Source organism: Fonsecaea erecta (genome assembly GCF_001651985.1).
Source record: "Fonsecaea erecta strain CBS 125763 chromosome Unknown Scaff4, whole genome shotgun sequence".
NCBI classification, from domain to species: Eukaryota; Fungi; Ascomycota; class Eurotiomycetes; order Chaetothyriales; family Herpotrichiellaceae; genus Fonsecaea; species Fonsecaea erecta.
Genome location: NW_017387247.1, coordinates 2,772,118 through 2,789,226, shown reverse-complemented (window position 1 = coordinate 2,789,226; position 17,109 = coordinate 2,772,118). Strand labels below are relative to the sequence as shown.

Genomic DNA, 17,109 nt, shown 5'->3' with positions numbered 1-17,109 from the left:
CCCGACTCAACCTCGGGCGACAAATCTCCAGATATCCCTTCTTAGCATATATATATATCAGCCTTGAGCATTCCCTACAGAGTTGGATGTTCCCTGCCTTTTTCCACACTGACAATCTCTCATCAGATCCTCTTATCATTGCATTCTGTTGGCGCGTGTGTGCATGTATAGACTATACTCCGCTGTTTTAGATTCTCTTGTCTCCTTCCCGCGTCGGTATATATCTCATCTATCCCTCTCCGGTATCCTATCCACAATGTCCGACCTCCCCCGCCTCATCCACGAGTCGAGATCCCACTCTTCGTCTTCGGAGCGAGACTTCTCATCGTCCTGTCCGTTCTGCGCCATCGGGAGCACCTACGCCACGACATCCCCCTTGTCCTCGTCGGAAACCATGGCCAAGGCCCTCGACCCGGAACAGCTCGACCCGCCGTCCTTCGTGCTCTACTCGAGCGAGCACGTCATTGCCTTTTTGGACATCATGCCCTTGACGAAGGGACATGTGTTGGTAGCCCCGCGGAAACACCGTGTCAAAGTCGGTGATTTGAGTCCCAGCGAGGGCGCCGAGGTATGTTTTTGTATCACCGTCGAGTCGTCCCCTGATAAATAAATCATGTGTACCATCTGGGACTATGGGGCATCTAATGTCGCTGCTCGGGATCTATCCCCCATCAATGGGACAGTCCTGTGGTTCAAACCTCTTTACGGGGTTTCCAGAAAAGGGCTAAGGTCACATTTATATATACAGATTGGGAGAGTCCTGCCTTTACTCGCGCGATCTGTCATCAAGGCTGTTCTCCCAGACATCCCGCACGAGCAGGCCGACTATAACGTCGTGCAGAACAACGGTGAGTCATTGCCGAAATGCCCTATTTAAATGCCCGCGATCCCCTTCACCCCCAATTCCCAAACTGAGCAATTTCATCTGCCTCATCTAGGCCCCGGCGCCGCTCAAGTGGTGCCCCACGTGCATTTCCACATTGTCCCCCGGCCCCCTTTGAACTACACCTACCCCCAAGCTCGCACCCCAACATCGTCATCCTCAAACAAATATCCGCCCAACCGTCAGCCTTCAGGCCGTCAAGCTTCGGCCATCTTGTTTGGGCGGGGGATGCGTGAGGACCTCGACTACGACGACGCCGCGGTGTTGGTGGAGGACATGAGGGCGGCGATTAAGGAGGAGTGGACGAAGACCTTTGGGAGGGAAGAAGGACGGGCGAATGCAGAGACAGTGAACGGGACGCGGAGTGCGGGCGGCGTCCCGGGCGGTGCTGGAGCAATGGAGAACGCAGGCGGAAACGGCAGACGTCTGCCTTGGAAGGTCTAAGAGGATCTTCTCTCGCCATCTTTCTGTGTCATTTTCCAAAGTGGCCTCTGCTCCTCCCCTTGATCTCCAGCCTTGGATACCATTTGAGGAGCGAGACACGCAACTAACTCAACTGGACCACTCCCAGCGGATTGATATCCTCGCTCAGCAACCGCACCGTATATATTGAGCCGAGATGACTGCTTCGGATACGGCGAAGGTCGGGACATGCTAGTGGAGGGAGCCCCTGTCTCTGGATGGGATCTATAGCGAGGCCATGAAATACAACTAACAGACAGCCCCCAGCATCCCGAACAGACGGACGGACTCTGGTGAACCTCAAGTCTCCAGCCGTCGGCAATTTTGACCGCAGCTAGCTGTCTGCCTGCCTGTTCCATTCATGTTTGCGATCCATATACATCATTTCATAAACTAACCGACCAATGTCCTCAATATCCCATTCCTCGGATCTCTCTCGGCACATTTCTCTCAGCAGGGTAGACTTGTCCTCGGCCACTCCTACTCCCACGGCGTCGAGTCGTGGTACACAATAAAGACCATACCATACCATATATCAGCCAGCTTATTCCTTGCCTCCGCCAGCGAGTCCAGATCATGGCGCGACACAGAATTCTCTAAAGTAACGTAATCTCAAACCTCTTCTCCCACTGTTGCTTCCCGCGAGGCTCAGAGAGAGAGAGAGAGAGAGAGAGAGAGAGAGAGAGAGAGAGAGAGAGAGAGAGAGAGAGAGTTTTGCAAACGGAGTCTGGTCCAAGACTCGCATCGCCTGCCGTCCACCGGCCTCGTCTGGCGATCGGGATGTCGTTCGGCTTTGCAAACAAACACCCTGCCATGACGCACGATCAGCGGTACCAACGGGTCCTTATTGTCATATCAGTACCACGGCGCTCTACGTGCTAACAATGTCCACCTCCTCGTCTCGACATCACAAGCTCGCGACTCAGACATACAGAGCGCCCCTTGAGACTCCAAGCTGCACAGCATACCCTTCTCGAATCTTTGGCCGGGTCTGGGTGTTGTCGTAGGTAGATAGACAGAAGTGGCAACGACACCGTAAATCTATATCACCAAACACGCAATCAATACCATCATCATACATCTATCTTGTATTAGAACCGTTCTTTGAACCGGCTTCGACAGACCTCCGGCAACGAATACCGGGGTCCAAGTATTCAACCATTATGAAAGGAAAAGCAAGCAACAAAGGAGAAAAATCTCTAGTACAGCAACATCTGCCAGGGACTCGACGATCGACGGGGAAAGGTTTGTCAATGCAAATACGGTTGCAATTGCGATAGCCATGTCGGTCCGACCCATCTAGGACCGCGAACCATAGACCATGAGATACAGGCATGGGCAAAGAACACGCCGCACGCAGCCGCTCGATAAATCCAAAGAGCACAACCCATTTTCACCTCGTTTCGTATCCAGCCTGCCCCTTCTCAGTCTCGACTTCCCCAATCTTGGCTGATGCACGGGGGAATTCAAGTCAAACAACTCAACGCACGCAAGAGACAAATTTCAACTTTGTAGAGGTCCGTTTTCAGTAAGCAATAAACGCCATGTTCGCCTGTCTCGCCAGTCAATCAAGCCCCCGTCCGTAATGTGTTGAGCCTATCCACATGTCGAACGCCCTTGCAGTGTGTCACAACAAAAGTTGGAAAGATGCACCAACGGAGATTACTTCCCCAAGTCCTTGGTCGAGAAAATAGATCTCAGTGCCCAAAGCCAGGTAACGCCGGTGAGTGTTCGCTGTGATTGTTTCGAGGTTGCTGTGTGCTCAGAGGTGTATGGGCTGTATCGATAGAATGGTAATGATGCTGAATGCTAATCTATGTGCCGATATCGTTTTCAATCGTCGTGGTGATGGGAGACATGAAAGCATGACCCTTTCAAAGAGGGCTGCCGAAGATTCGTCGTGTACGATTGCCCAAGCCTGAAGACGACGCAGGCGTCTTCAGGCAAGCAGGTCCGTTGATGGCAAGTTGACAAGCTATTGTGCAACCTTGGCATCGTGGTGTGACAAGCCACCAGTTCGGCGGCTGGCACCGTAGTCCTTAGCCCATTTCCTGGCCAAAATTGATGCTTGTGTCATGTTAACCCTGAGTCGACGGCAACTCGCACTGGGAACGTGGACTTACCCTTGAGGAACTTCTTGGACGCGTATTTCTTGAACAACGCTTCATGTGCGACAGGAGCTTCCAGGTAGCTGATCATGAGGTCGAAGACCGGCAGAATCTCCTCCTCGTTGTAGCCAGCGAATTTGGTCAATGTTGCGTCCTGTCAATAGTCAGAAAGAAGTTCAGAGTCAGTGGCGTTGGATCACGTACCCATCCACCACGCTCAAGTATCATGCGAGCAAGGTACATGGCGGCGGCGGCAATATGGCTCTGCTTGTACTCCAAGAACCGGTGGTCGACCAGACTGATTTCCATCAGATACTTTCCCAGTGTGCGGGTCTGAATGTCATAGTTGTCGGCCTTGGAGATTCTTCTCAGGAAGTTCATGGGGTTGGGATAGCTAAGATCGTATTTGAGTGTTGACAAGGTGTATCTCTCAGCACTCAGGACCTCTTCGATTGTGAAGCCGTCGTCGGCGACGTGGACAAAGTTGCCAACGTGAGGTGAGAGGACTTCTTCATATTTGGAGGCAATGAACATAGCAGTGATGCCCACGAGCTGGAGCTTGTCGAGAGGGACGACCTTCTGTGAGAGAAAGCGGTCGACGATGTTGACGGCCAGGAACAAGGTTTCAGGCAGGAGCCTAAAGCGAGTGTGCACCTCGATCAACCAGTCGACGAGGATCCCTCTCATCTTCCACTCGAGATCGTCTTGGTGATCCATGTAGTTCGGGTTAGGCTGCGTGGTGTTTTCGAGGGCGAAGTAATACTCGAAGATCTCGCGGACGTATTCGGCGCACATGGACGGGTCGTCTAGGTCTTCGGCATCAAGGTCGGCAACAATGTCAGAGATATCCTCGGTCTGAGCTTGGGCTTCTTCGACGGCTTCCTCCGTGCAGGACTTCTTGCGAGGGGGTTCTTCAACGTCAGGAGTGACATCTTTCGACGAATGTGCGGTCGAAATGGAAGCTTGTGTCCGTCTCTTGCCAGTGTTCCCGAGGACACCAGAGCCGCTTCCCGGTTTCTTGATGTCCGTCGAAGAGGTCTTGGATTTGACATTATTGTCTTTGACACCGAGGGCAGCCCTGCTGGAGTTGGTTCGGGAGAGCTTCTGGACACCACCAGCGGCCGGCTGAGCGACCTTTGACTGCAATCCAACTTTGCCTGCCGTTGCCTTCTTCCCGTCCAAAACAGTTTCGACACCTTTTGCGGCATTGGTCACGTCTCCTAGCGCACGACGTCTCGTAGCCCCGTTCAGTGTTCCCCCTGCGGACTTCTTGGTTTGCAGAGGCTTCTTCGCGGCCAGGGTAGTGTCTTCGGTGTTGGCCAGACCGGCGGCCTTTGCGCGAGTCAGACGGGTAGTCTGTGCCACTGAGTTCTCATCGTTTTCGTTATTGGCTAGTCGTTGCCGAGTACGAGCCTGCAGGATGGTTAGCGGAGAGTGAACGAGACGCGTGAAGGACAATATATCGTGGAGCAGGTAGACTCACGACAGGCATCTTGTTTGTTTGAAGCCGTGATGGCGAGGACACAGACAACAATCGAGGTCACGAGTGAGGTAGAGGGACCTGAAGTAATCGAGGCACCACTCAGAGAGGTGAGTTCTAGGCTGGGATTAGCAACGATGCATGCGAAAGAATCCAATGTGATTGGGGAATGACGCACGAGCTTTTCCCGACGTGTCTGGACAAGTTGCAATCTCGACGAACGAAGGCTGTGCAGTCTGATCGAAGACGTCCTTGAGAACTCGCTGAGATACCGCGTTCTCGATTGTGGTTTTGATCTCAGTATGGTCTGCTGGTGTTTATGAGGCGGTTGGAGCGCGTTGTTGTCTGAGCAGGCCAATCCAAAGCGGCACGCGCACGATGTGAGGATCGGGAGAAGCTGAAGGAAGATGAATGTCAGAGACAGTTGAGTGACAAACAAGATACAGCTCGGAAGACAAAAGACGATTTCTCGAAGGACAACATGAGAGGTAGAAGAGGTGGAGGCGTGTCGAGGTGGTGGTAGTGGTACAGGCACAAGTACAAGTACAAGCAGTGTGTAGTAACAAGCTGATGGTTGGAGGTTCAGAGGTCACAGAGGGTGCTCGGAGTAGCGCCGGTGGAGCTCCTGTTGTTTTTGCTTGGCACCAGATGGACGGGCCCGAATGTTGCAGGTAATAATGGTGCTACGGCGCGTGTGCTGTGGGCGTCGCGGTGGCTCGGGTTGGGTGCGGGGTGGAGTGTAGGATGGGCGTTATGTGATCACGGATACGCACCTCTTTTGACCTTGTAGCCCTGGGGCAAAATGTAAAAGAACTGTGATGCAGACGTGAGAATGTCGCGATCTACCGGGTGCAAAAGGAAAAAGTCAACAAATGAAAGCTCAATGGGACGGTGGGAAGACAAAGTATGGCGGAGTGGAAGAGGAGCGAAAAGTCATTTGTTGATGGGGGAACTGACAGCTGTGGCTGGGGCCGTTGCTGCACGTACAGTAAGTAAGTCGCGCCTGGCGTTGTTTTGTCCCGAAGCTCCAAAGGTGCTTTGAACTCGCTGCTTCTGCTGCCCCGGCAACCAGCTGCAGCCGACTAATTAGGCTATCTCCGTACTCGGTAGATAAATAGTAATACAGTCAACAGTCACTAGTCGCTAACATTGTTGCGAAAAAGCCTCGAGGTAGGTATGCTGTTACTCGTCGTATTCGCAGTATGGGTACTTCAATACTCCCTACTTCCCCAGAAGCTTTCATTTGCCGAAGCGACTCGTCTTGAACAGTTGCCGCCGCCGACATCGCCGTGATTCGGACAAGTCCTCGCTCATCCTCTCCAGACTCTGATCCTACTTTCCATGCGGAAAGTTGCGTTGGAACACAGCCTTGACATCCCCATCCAAGATGACTCCTCCTGGCACTTCCTTATCGTGGATCAATCTCCCTTTGGTCTCGCCCGACTCCCACTGTGCCAGCAGATCGTTGCTCTCCTTTGGCTTGATATCTGGCCCAGCTGTTCCCACTGTGATATGGGTGATCGCGTTGGCACTCCGCCACGAAGGTCCCTCGGCACCAGGATAAATACGGACAACAAACGCCATGATCCGGTCATCCCAGACAACTCTCTCCAGCTTGACTCGTGCTTGCCCAAGAGTGGGCGCCAACTCATTCTTATTCGTGAGGTTCTTTCCAGCCATGGCTTTGCGGTATTCCTCCCTATACATCTCCCACAATTTGGGATCTTGGGTGGCCGATGCCCGATGTATCAGCGTCACATGGAATTCGTTCTGAAGGCGCCGCGACTGCTTCAACATGCGGTACATCCGGGCCTCTTCGGCCGGAGCATGTTCGAACATGGAGGCCAGAATGGATTCAATGTTCCTTGTCGGCATTGAGATGCTGAAATATTCGAGCTTGCTTGTCACTTGGTCTAACGTCAGCGCCTTTTCCTCGAGCTGACTTGGTACGGTGGTTTTCTGCTTGTGAGGCTTCTCCCCATTCGTGGGTTTGCCGAATGAGAGGTCATGCTTGGTCGTAACTTCTTCGCCCAATGCATACTCAATCGCGGATTGCATGTCCTCGTCACTCGGCATTTCTTCCGGGAGGAGTCCGGGATAGGCATTGTAAAGATGGGTGATGACGGTCTCCAGATTTTCGAGAGAGGACGCGCAGACATCCAGGTCAATTACTTCGTCAAAGTCCGCATCCGGCGGTGCGCTCCTGTCGCAGCCCTGGAAGCGTTCCAGGAACCCTTCCATGATCCCAATGATCTCCTGCGAACTTTTGCTTCCCGCTCGAATAGTTTGATGGTTATCGCCACGGTCAAGCACACGTTGGCGGGTGACTCTGCGAATATCCTCGAGCATCCGCTCCTTTGGCTCATGGACGTAGTGCAATGCTACAAATCTTGCATTCGGGACCACTTTGCTGACGTCGTCCATAATCTGCTGTCGCTCCCGGCGTTGATGGTTGTTTCGGTCAGCAATCACCACTTTATGGCTCACCATGGCATTGACTACACCGGCGGCGAACCGGGCTGGTCGACCTCTTTGTCCCTGGATATTGTCGTTCTGGATATGACCAAAGTCAAAAAGTTTGACGAGTGCAGTTGCAACAGTAGTCTTGCCACATCCGATCGAGGCGATGGGAACAAGGACAATGTCACTGACAGAAGATGGATGCTCGGCGCCATCTCCGTCAGCGCGTTCTCTGGCAATGATGTCGGACCCCTTCTGGCCGATCTCCGCAAGAAACCCGTCACGCATCTTGATGATTCCGTGGTTTTTGTTGTACTCTTTGGCCAACGACGGGTCCCTGGCTAGTTGCCGCCGTGCGTATTTCAAGTACTCTTCGGTAATCTTCTGGTGCTTCTTGTACTTGGGCGGTTTTCCGGAGATGATGGCTTTCGTACACTCACGCCATTGCCGGTACATCAGGTAAGGCTCTTCAAATTTGTACTTGAAGAACCAGTCAGGCGCCAGTGACAAGTCCCTGCTTCTCCTCTTGCACCTGATCACGAACCCTTCCGTGTCCCGCCCTTCCCAGGAGCCGGTCTCGGCGCATTTCTGGAGAAATTCTTTGACCTCATCAAGAGATTGAATCATCACATACTGTGCCTTTCTGAAGCCCCATGTGTCGGCAAATTCATGAACCTCTGAACCGGACAAAGTGACAAATTCGGGCACGTTGATGTTGATGCCGTGGAGATACAGCCCAGCGGCCTCCGGCGGGTACTCCAGGACGTGTTCTTCGAAGGAATCGTCGCACAGTTCGCCGACCGCGGTGGCATTCATTTCTCTCAGCGCATGTGCTAACTGCCGTGTGGTCTTGCCCACACTTTCGACGTGCCTCTTGATCCATTTCTCCCCAACAGAGGCATGACTCTGGGCGACATCGTCGCGTGTACCTGTAGAGTGCTTACTGCAGACAAGCAATGTGCCGTCTTCGAGCCCGGACATGAAAATGATGCAACCGTTCTCTTTGACACTCAGCTCGTAGGGCCCAGTGGTATCGTTCTCGATGTTGACCCACTTTGTTTCGGGGACTTCATCGACATTGAAGAACTTGTCATATCCACGAATCGCAATTTCTGGCGTCCCGTCTGATCTCCTGGTGGTAAAGAGCCCGCGAGCATAGGTAGGGAGGTCATCTCGTTTGTAGTCCCAGTCGTTGAAACGCCACGAGTCAACGGTGATGCCGTGGGTGCCTTCAACTTGGAACGTTGCTTTTTTGCAGGAAAAGCCCTTTTTACCTTTCGCACGTCCTCTCGATTTTGCAGCTTCGAGGGTTTGGACTAATTGAACAATCCGATGAGAATCCTGCGCCATCTTGGCAGCTGGTTGACCGATCGATCACGAGGTGAGCGTATGGACCGGTTTGGATGACCACAGAACAGAACAAAACTCCAAACGGGCCGACAAACACACGCTGGCTGCAGGAAATAAGGCTGCACAATTGATGGGGCGTACCAAAGATGGACAAGTCGAGGTCGGAGGCAGTTGCCGCAAAAGTTAAGTCATGAGGATGGATCACTTTTATCCCACACCGAGAAGGCACAATCCTCGATGCCTCGATTTGTGACTCCAGATGTGTTCACCTTGGCCCCTGCAGAAATTGAGTCATACAATGGCAGTGAAATCCAGCAGGATGTACCGAGTAGATTTCAGCCGCTGAATGGAAGTGAAATCTTAGTGGGCCGACAGAAGTGCGCAGCTCGATCAGCCTTGCAGCCACAGGCGTTTCCCGCTAGCATCATTCCGCCACTCAGAATCCTGCGGATCCAGTTCCATGACTCAATGGCTACCACTTCACTTGTGTGATTTTGCTCTGCATCGCACTGTGCCCCCAAACAGCCCCTCGAACCACCATCTGGCCTCCCATCAAGGAGCATTGAGTCAACTACCCATGCTCCAAGACCAGGCTTGAATTGTCGACGGCACTTCGTCTCTCTCCCACGTTGACCATGGCGGCCGAGTCCACTCTAAATCCGTTTCTGCTAGCAGCAAGCACGCCAGACCCAGACCACCGACTTCTGCCCCTCCTTCGCTCCAGACCAGAGTTGGCATCTGCACAAGACGCACATGGTTATTCGCTTCTACATGCCGCAGCCTCCTACAATCACGTGGATCTTTTAAGAGCACTGGTCAACGAGTTCAAAGTGGACGTGAACTTGAAAGATGAGGATGGTGAAACATGCTTGTTTGTAGCCGAAACAGTGGAAGTCGCGAAGTGTCTCGTGGAAGAGCTACACGTTGACCTACGAGTCCAAAATGACGAAGGTATGGATGCGCTCGAGAAGTTCGAGTCAGAACAGGAGTTTCCAGAAGTCGCAGAATACCTCCGCACCCTGCCTTCACTGCTAGATCCTACAGCGGGAACCGCTTCTATCCGCCCTGGCCCGGTTTCAAATGGAACCCAACGCCTTCCATCTCTTCCACCCAATGTCTCCATCAACATCGGTATGGAGACCGAGCCGACCTCCGGGACGCCTGAACAAGAGCCTGACCCCGAATTCAGGAGAAGAATAGAAGAGCTGGCAGCCAAAGAGAATTTTCACACGGCAGACGGTCAGAGAGAACTGCGCGAGCTGATTACGGATGCGGTAAGAGACGTGGGCAATGAAGGCCGGGATGTTAGAAGACGCGTCCAGTAGTTGCAGGCGCATTGGACTTTGCGAGGGCAGTTCCTGCAGGCGACCGTTCACCCACGTCCTAGGCTGCGGATGACACAGACGGGAAGAGGCATAGCCGGGTCTAGCCGAAGACATGGGTCGTGTATTGCTACCCAGGAGTTCTCGCAAGACGAAGATCTCTCCCCCGCGCAGGATTCAGTCGTTCATCCACGCGGTGACTCGACTGGAGCCAATTCTAGCCGCGAACCGCAACCCGCTGCTTCCCATGGGAAAGTAGCTGACTAAGTACCACACCAAAGCGACGAGTTGCACAATCGATGAAAATAGAGTGAGAATGGTGGAGTGGAGCTGACGCGGTCATGTCAGCAATGTCTTGCAGCATCGCGACGGAGCCTGGGATTATACTTACACCGACAGCAAAATAGATGGTCATGATGATGGAACCAAAGTAAGCGGCCGTAAATGGTAGACGAGGGCCTGAGAGCAAATGTGTTGCGTATTGTATCGGTCCCATCAAGACAGCCCAGGAGGCGAGGAACATCAGGGAGCCGACGGACCACCTATCACGACGCGTCAGCCACACGCACGACTTCATTTAGACACATGTGCAAAATCAGGTTCTGATTGCTAAATAGACACCTCACAGGGGTCTTCCCGCATATAGGCATCATCCTCAATATAGCAAAGAGCTGACATCATCATGGGGTGGACGCGCTGTCACATGGCCCATGGACCAGCGCGTGGTGGTGTGAAGCCCTTGCGGTGTGGCTTGGAACGACTTTGAGGGGTCAGGGAGACTTACAGGATCGCGAATTTTCGTGGCTTCAGGGACAGAACCGGGAGCAGCACGAAGCAGATAACAAAACATGCCAGCGCTGCCAGATTGCAGCCCCCGAAGATCAACAAACGATCCCATCGGCTTACTGTGCAATCATAAATGTCAGTAATTCCTTTGCCCGCGGATTTGGGCTGTTCTGTATTCTTGGACGGGAGTCATGCGCGAAGGCAACGTACATGCGAACCACCCCTCTTCTTCTTCTCTCCTCGTGGGCGCCGGTAGTGGTGCTCCAGGGGACTCGTGTGTGGGTAACTGGACGTAGCCTTTGCTTCCAAATGGATTGAGCGACGAGATCCTGGACAACAACGGGTTGGATGACGAGGTATTGGCCGGGACGTCGGCGTCTCTTCTGGACCACCCCAAGGAATTCATGGATTCTCGAAACGTTGAGGACGCCATCCTGACCGGTTAATCGTCCTCAGACTGGTTCGCCCTGACCGGACAAAGACTCCGTTCGCAACGGACGTGACACCTCTCAGAAACGTCGATCTGCCCACTTTCAGGTCTTTTGGTCCTTCAGGAGGAGAGGTCCCGGCTCGTTTGGAAACGTCGAGATCCTGCCCGGCCAGGCTGAGCAAGACCGACACCAATTGGAGGCGGCACGAAGGTTGGAATGTCTTTTGACCTTAGCGCAGCGCGGGTGCTCGCTTGTGACCAGACCCAACTCAAGGCGACCTCGCGGGATGACAGGACCGCGACAGATGTAAGAGTAATGCCGTGCAAGGACCATCCACCCTAGGGGTGCATCGACTGAACTCTTGTGTGTAGGGATAGGCACGATAGGCACGGCCGGAGAGCAGGATTTTGCCGGCTGCCTGCAGAATGTCTTGCTTGCAAGGTGACAGCCTCCGGAGTTCACCGAAGTGGGAGAAGGCGGAGGAAGGATTCGAGGTGGTCGTGGGAGAGGATGGATGGCAGGTGGGAACTGCAATAGCAGTGCACAGTGCAGGCAGTCAAGGGTCAATCAAGGCTGAAAGAGGCCAGAGCGTGAAGCCAAATACAGAGAGTCCCGGCTGTATCGAGCGGAAAGTTGGAGTGGGTGAGCGACCAAGACAAAGTCCGAGCGCAGATCCAGCGCTTGGAAGGTGCCACCGTTGCGCTAAAAATGCACCAAGACTCCAACAGGCGATTTGGGCCAGGCATCCAATCACCGCTCCACCCCATCCCTCCCCTGCCACCCCTCTATTACCATTAACCCCCCTCCCTTTCGAGGTATTGCTCGCATATAGCTTAGAGCATGCTATGCCTGAACAGGATCGCGAGGTTGCTCGTGTTTCGGACGGTGGTCATCAGCACACGGGCAGAATGTCCGCCACTAAATCGATGCAAGCAGCTTCTCATCGCCCTGGCAATCCTGGTAAAGCGTAACTTTTAGTAAGAACTACGGGTGCTGAACGAGGCCGGACAAGCCAGAAGCCACAAGGCAAAGCCCAGAGCGCGAGCAGCCAGCGGTTCGTCCCATCCGCAGGTTTCTGTGCAGCATGGGGCGCCATCTCCGTCCGATCTTAACCATGCCGAACCCTGTCCACACTCACTAATCCACAAGAAATCTTTTACTCCGAGGTGCAACGGGCGCATCCGTGGTACTGCGACAACGACTGGAGAGAAGGCACGCTGCATGAGCCATGCCCGATCTGCCCTGCATGGTGAATGCAAAGCATGACAAGGTTGTGATATTGGCCAACGGCCAGCAAAAGGACGAACCTTAAGCAGTTCTCGGGGGATCTGATCGATGGGGGTCGTGTCGCACAGCATTCCAGGCCGGGTGTACAGACTCGACTCCAACCCGGGCAATGTTGCAATAGAACGTGCTACTTCCTGTCTGGCCGGGGATGGATGGAGCCGTGGGTGAGCATGGATGCGAATTTGGGAAAGCAGTCATCTGCAAGCATCATGACTTTTCTGGAAATCCCACGGTACGCACCTCGCAGCCTTGATGGCCCGGCTAGTGAGCAGGACATTGTGGCTTGGCTGCTCGGGGTGCTGCTAAGGGGGGGCACTTGACCCTCGGTGACCCTGCTCACCATGATCGACTGATGTAATGCACGCCTCGATATACAAGTCATGCCGTCTGGGCGGGCGACGAAAGGGTGTATGTACATAGCCATGCGGGCAGAGCAGCGAACTTTGTCCCAGTCTCATGAGCCCGTCCACCACGGACACCCGAGACACGACCAAGTTGGCAAACATAACAGATATAGTCCAAGAAGAGGGTCCCATGCCGTCCTGGTCGCCTTGGAGGTTGTATGCGCAGCCAGTAGACCTGAGGGGTTCACACCCATTCGGGGTCCACCCGTGTTGCTCATCCCGCTCATATCAGACCAGGGTCAAAACCCTGAAGGAGAGGTATTTCGATTGGTGTTCCGGTCGTATCCGGTTCCCTGCACGCCGCCTCATGTGGCTGCGCATGGGTGCAAATGAGGAAGAAGTGGTGGAGTGCATACGCAACGGGAGTGGCAGCTGGAGGATGCGAAGGGCAGCCAGCCTTGCATGCACATATAAAGAGATCGACTGATCCGAGTCGGACGTAGCGAGCAACTTATCATCCGTCTTAGATTTTCCCCCAGCTCCTAGTGCAAATCGGCACGAATTCGTTGGAGCGCATAGCGTTTGCTGCAGCTCGTTATTATTCCTCATTCCATCTCTAGCTACCCGCCTCCCCCCTGCAAGGGATCGTCCATGCCCAGCTACCTGTTAGATACATCAACTACTCGCCTCCAGACTGCACAAAGGTCGTACCGAAGTGCCCATCAACCACTCGACCTATCAAGTGTCAACCTTAAGAAGCCACACAGTCCAATTGAATCGTGCTCGTGGCATGTGTGGTGGCATCTTGAGTCAAAGACTTGACCTGTACCGCCGCCCAAACCAGCCCCGCCCTGTGCCAAGCTTGAGCTTCGAGTCCAGATCGACTCGGGATTCCATTATTGGCAGAGTCGAATCGCGGTGACTGAACCTGGGAGCGGTGGACCATTCACCAGCCGTCCGACCACTTACCTTCCCCCCCGAAGGCGCCCGCCACTGTTGCCCTTCGACTCCCTCCCTGTGTCGCCCATTGCCCATCACCCATCGCCCGGCTCCCTGGCCTCCCGCTCAACTCGGTCACGGCATCTCGGCCGCACTCAAAATTCACTTCCCCAAGGTGCCTCCCTCTCACTGCCACTGCCACAAACCCTTACCTGACTGTACCCTCCCTCCCTTCCTCCACACTGCGCTTCCAACAACCACCACACCGCATCCCACCTTCGACCACCACCACCACAACCACAGCATCCCCGGAGCCTCGCTCAACCCAGACACTCTGTCCTGTTCTCTTTGGCCTCCACCGACCACAATCGATTACGACGACTTCTGACGTTGATGACATTTTGCGTCTGTGCTGCTGCTACTTAGTACCTGCGGCCTACGATCCGTTGATTGAGTGCAGCTCCGACCGTCAGTCATCTGTCCCACGCCATCCCTCTGGTAGCCCTCTCATTTCGCAACCCACGACCGCCATCTGTTTCAAGTCTTCCGCGCACTTCGCCCATTTGCGCTCTCTAGTCGCATTGCGCTCCTCCAATCGTCCTTCCTACCGCCCAACGTCGCTGGATCCCGTATCATCAAGGCCACCCAGAAAGAGGCGGTATCGGCGATTTGGGTCAGATATCACACACCCAAAAAGACTTACGCCGACGGAGAACACCCCTTGACCTCTCTGCTTGTGTTCGAATTGGGGCGGTTCTTCTCGCTTCGGACTCAACACTACGACGAGAAGTGAATATCACTTACGACTACAAGGCGGAATAAGGCCGGACGACGGTGAATCATCGCTGACAGCGCATACTGCCGTCAGCCTCGTCCGTATCTCGACTGAAGAATTCCTCGGCACGCATGGTCACTGCTTGAGCGTGAGAACCTAAGGCCCTTCACAACTAGGGTCACTACCAGGATCACTGCAACGGGATTACCCTCGATACCCGTGCCTTACCTTTCCCCAACGATTGCTTAACCGAGTCAGCGATCCCGATGGCGACAGCCGCCTGACAGCCACTTGGTCTCTTTTGTTTGCTGCTGAGTGACATCTGGGTCAAGCACGCGAGCTAAGCGCTTTTATCTTTACCTGCCACCCCAACCCGACCGCAATTCTTCTCAACTTTTCCTTTGTTTTGGATCATGACACATTCTTCAGCCGGCATGCCCTATATCAAGAGCGAGCCCGATGACTTCGGCAACAATCCGAGCCGGTTCATGTCATCGGGCAACTATGGCAACTCTCAGGGCTACAGCAACCAGTTCAACAACCAACACGATAACGGAAGCATCGACCCCTCGGAGCTCTCCATGCCCAACACCAACTACGGCAGCATGCCATACAATTATGGTGGGAACACCATGGGGTCCAGTTACGGGGTCGGCCCGGCAGGATCGCTCTTCACCAATGATGAGTTAATAGAGTCTCTCGACTATGGAAACACTAACGGCCAAGGCATGTTTGATGATTTCACCATGGGAAATCCACCCAACAGCAATAACAGAACTTCAGGTGCGGTCCCAATGGAACAGCCGAACCAGATTCCCAATGTCTATTCAAGTACTCCGGACGGCCCACCCATCCAGAGCCCATTCCTGGGGACCTTTGACTACAATCAATTTAGGCCCATGGGCTCCCTTCCGACTCACATGTCGCCTCACCAGGGCTCTCAATTCGGAAAGCGTCCTAGCATGCAGGCGGCAAACCGGAAATCGTCCGATCAGCGAACCCCTTTGACGCCACGCACAGCGGCAATGGCGGGACTTCAGATCGGTACCCCAGACTCGGGAAATCTTGCTAATGGTCGCCCTATCCGCGCTCCAAATGTCCAGAACCGACATGCTAAGACCTTGTCGGGACAATACGACAGCACTCCCGGCAGCTTCCATTCATATCTAGATTCGCCACTGTCGTCTCCCGGCAATGGGATCCATCATGCTGGCATTTCCGAGACTCTTGGACCCGGTCATCATGCCTCTCTGCCGACCAAGGTTGATACCGGGCTTAGTACCAGCAATGCAGAGACGGCCGAGGCCAAAAAGCGAAGGAGGCGCGCGTCACACAATGCCGTTGAACGGAGACGGCGGGACAATATCAACGAACGCATCCATGACTTGTCCCACTTAGTGCCCCAACATCGCTTGGAGGATGACAAGATCAAGAAACAGCTACAGAGTACCGGACCTCTATCGCCCACCACTGGCGCTGCGAGCATGAGCCCGCCAAATGCCAACAACGCAGCCACGTCGTTACTTGCAGGCGCCGCCGGTCGTCGCGCTGCCAGCACCGCGGGGAATATCACGATTGGATTACCGATCGAGGAGAAGGAGAAAGGTCCTAACAAGGGCGATATCCTTAACGGAGCCGTGGCGTGGACTCGAGATCTCATGTGGGCACTACATCAAAAGTACCAACAGGAAGACGAATTGGTCCAGTATATCCAGTCGATAGGTGGTCAATGGCCTTTCCAAGTGACAGACGACGACAAGCGCATGCGCTCTGAGGTCATGGACGCCATGGAGAAAAATGATTCCAGCACATTCTCCTACTCGAGGACAGATGGTACAGGATTACGGGTTCCTCGGCATACAAACGTCGCCGGCGACCGGATCCAGGGCAACCCCAGCCTCAGTCCCCAAAGCAATTTCGAACTCAGCCCTGGCTTCCACAGTGGCGGCAGTGGCACCAACAGTGGCAGTAACGGGGCGGGCCAAACACAATACTGGCACAGCGCCGGTCACACTGGCATCAGCTTCAAGGAAGAAGATGAGTTCATGGACATGAATTGATGAAAGTGTCACGATGATGTTTCGAGTCGAATGCCATCTCCCCTCGAGGGGTGCGCAAACAGGCATGGCGTCGACAGGGTTCAGTCTCAGCGCACGCCCACAGAGGTTGAATATACCACCCGACATTGGCGACGGAGAAGTATATGAGGGTGGAGAAATTCTGCAAGCTGATGGGGTTTTTTTCAATATCCCCTCTTTCCCGTCAAGTACTTCCACGCACGTTGGGGTCGCGACCTTCGATGTACTTGACGGATGGGATTTGTGGTTGGTGTTCATAACGTTGATTTTGTGTCTTTTTTCTTTCTTTGCCTGGATACCCCCTCGTTCTGACATTTCTTCTTTTGTCTTTTTTTTTCCTTTGTAAGCTGGCGCAACACTTGGGGGCATTGGTTTTTCAGTCACAGGCAGAGAGCAGAGCCAGG

The 17,109-nt window shown here is 53.9% G+C and overlaps 6 protein-coding genes across 6 annotated transcripts; 3 read left to right on the top strand and 3 right to left on the bottom strand.

The window, feature by feature from the left end:
- Nucleotides 1-256: 256 nt before the first annotated feature.
- On the top strand, nucleotides 257-1,327 carry AYL99_05762 (hypothetical protein; the record flags this gene model as incomplete). Its single annotated transcript, XM_018837274.1, has 3 exons — nucleotides 257-568; nucleotides 749-848; nucleotides 939-1,327. The coding sequence occupies 3 exons, from the start codon at nucleotides 257-259 to the stop codon at nucleotides 1,325-1,327; spliced, it is 801 nt and encodes a 266-aa protein (XP_018694127.1).
- A 1,993-nt stretch (nucleotides 1,328-3,320) lies between these two features.
- AYL99_05761 (hypothetical protein) lies at nucleotides 3,321-4,945 on the bottom strand (the record flags this gene model as incomplete). The annotated part of the gene is made up of 4 exons (XM_018837273.1): nucleotides 3,321-3,412; nucleotides 3,469-3,607; nucleotides 3,658-4,866; nucleotides 4,937-4,945. 4 exons carry the CDS (start codon nucleotides 4,943-4,945, stop codon nucleotides 3,321-3,323), a joined length of 1,449 nt encoding a protein of 482 aa, XP_018694126.1.
- A 1,320-nt stretch (nucleotides 4,946-6,265) lies between these two features.
- AYL99_05760 (hypothetical protein) lies at nucleotides 6,266-8,743 on the bottom strand (the record flags this gene model as incomplete). Its single annotated transcript, XM_018837272.1, has 1 exon — nucleotides 6,266-8,743. The coding sequence occupies one exon, from the start codon at nucleotides 8,741-8,743 to the stop codon at nucleotides 6,266-6,268; it is 2,478 nt and encodes an 825-aa protein (XP_018694125.1).
- Nucleotides 8,744-9,378: 635 nt separating this feature from the next.
- Nucleotides 9,379-10,068, top strand: AYL99_05759 (hypothetical protein; the record flags this gene model as incomplete). The annotated part of the gene is made up of 1 exon (XM_018837271.1): nucleotides 9,379-10,068. The coding sequence occupies one exon, from the start codon at nucleotides 9,379-9,381 to the stop codon at nucleotides 10,066-10,068; it is 690 nt and encodes a 229-aa protein (XP_018694124.1).
- Nucleotides 10,069-10,242: 174 nt separating this feature from the next.
- Nucleotides 10,243-11,284, bottom strand: AYL99_05758 (hypothetical protein; the record flags this gene model as incomplete). The annotated part of the gene is made up of 4 exons (XM_018837270.1): nucleotides 10,243-10,395; nucleotides 10,457-10,607; nucleotides 10,850-10,970; nucleotides 11,062-11,284. 4 exons carry the CDS (start codon nucleotides 11,282-11,284, stop codon nucleotides 10,243-10,245), a joined length of 648 nt encoding a protein of 215 aa, XP_018694123.1.
- Nucleotides 11,285-15,061: 3,777 nt separating this feature from the next.
- On the top strand, nucleotides 15,062-16,687 carry AYL99_05757 (hypothetical protein; the record flags this gene model as incomplete). The annotated part of the gene is made up of 1 exon (XM_018837269.1): nucleotides 15,062-16,687. One exon carries the CDS (start codon nucleotides 15,062-15,064, stop codon nucleotides 16,685-16,687), a length of 1,626 nt encoding a protein of 541 aa, XP_018694122.1.
- Nucleotides 16,688-17,109: the final 422 nt, after the last annotated feature.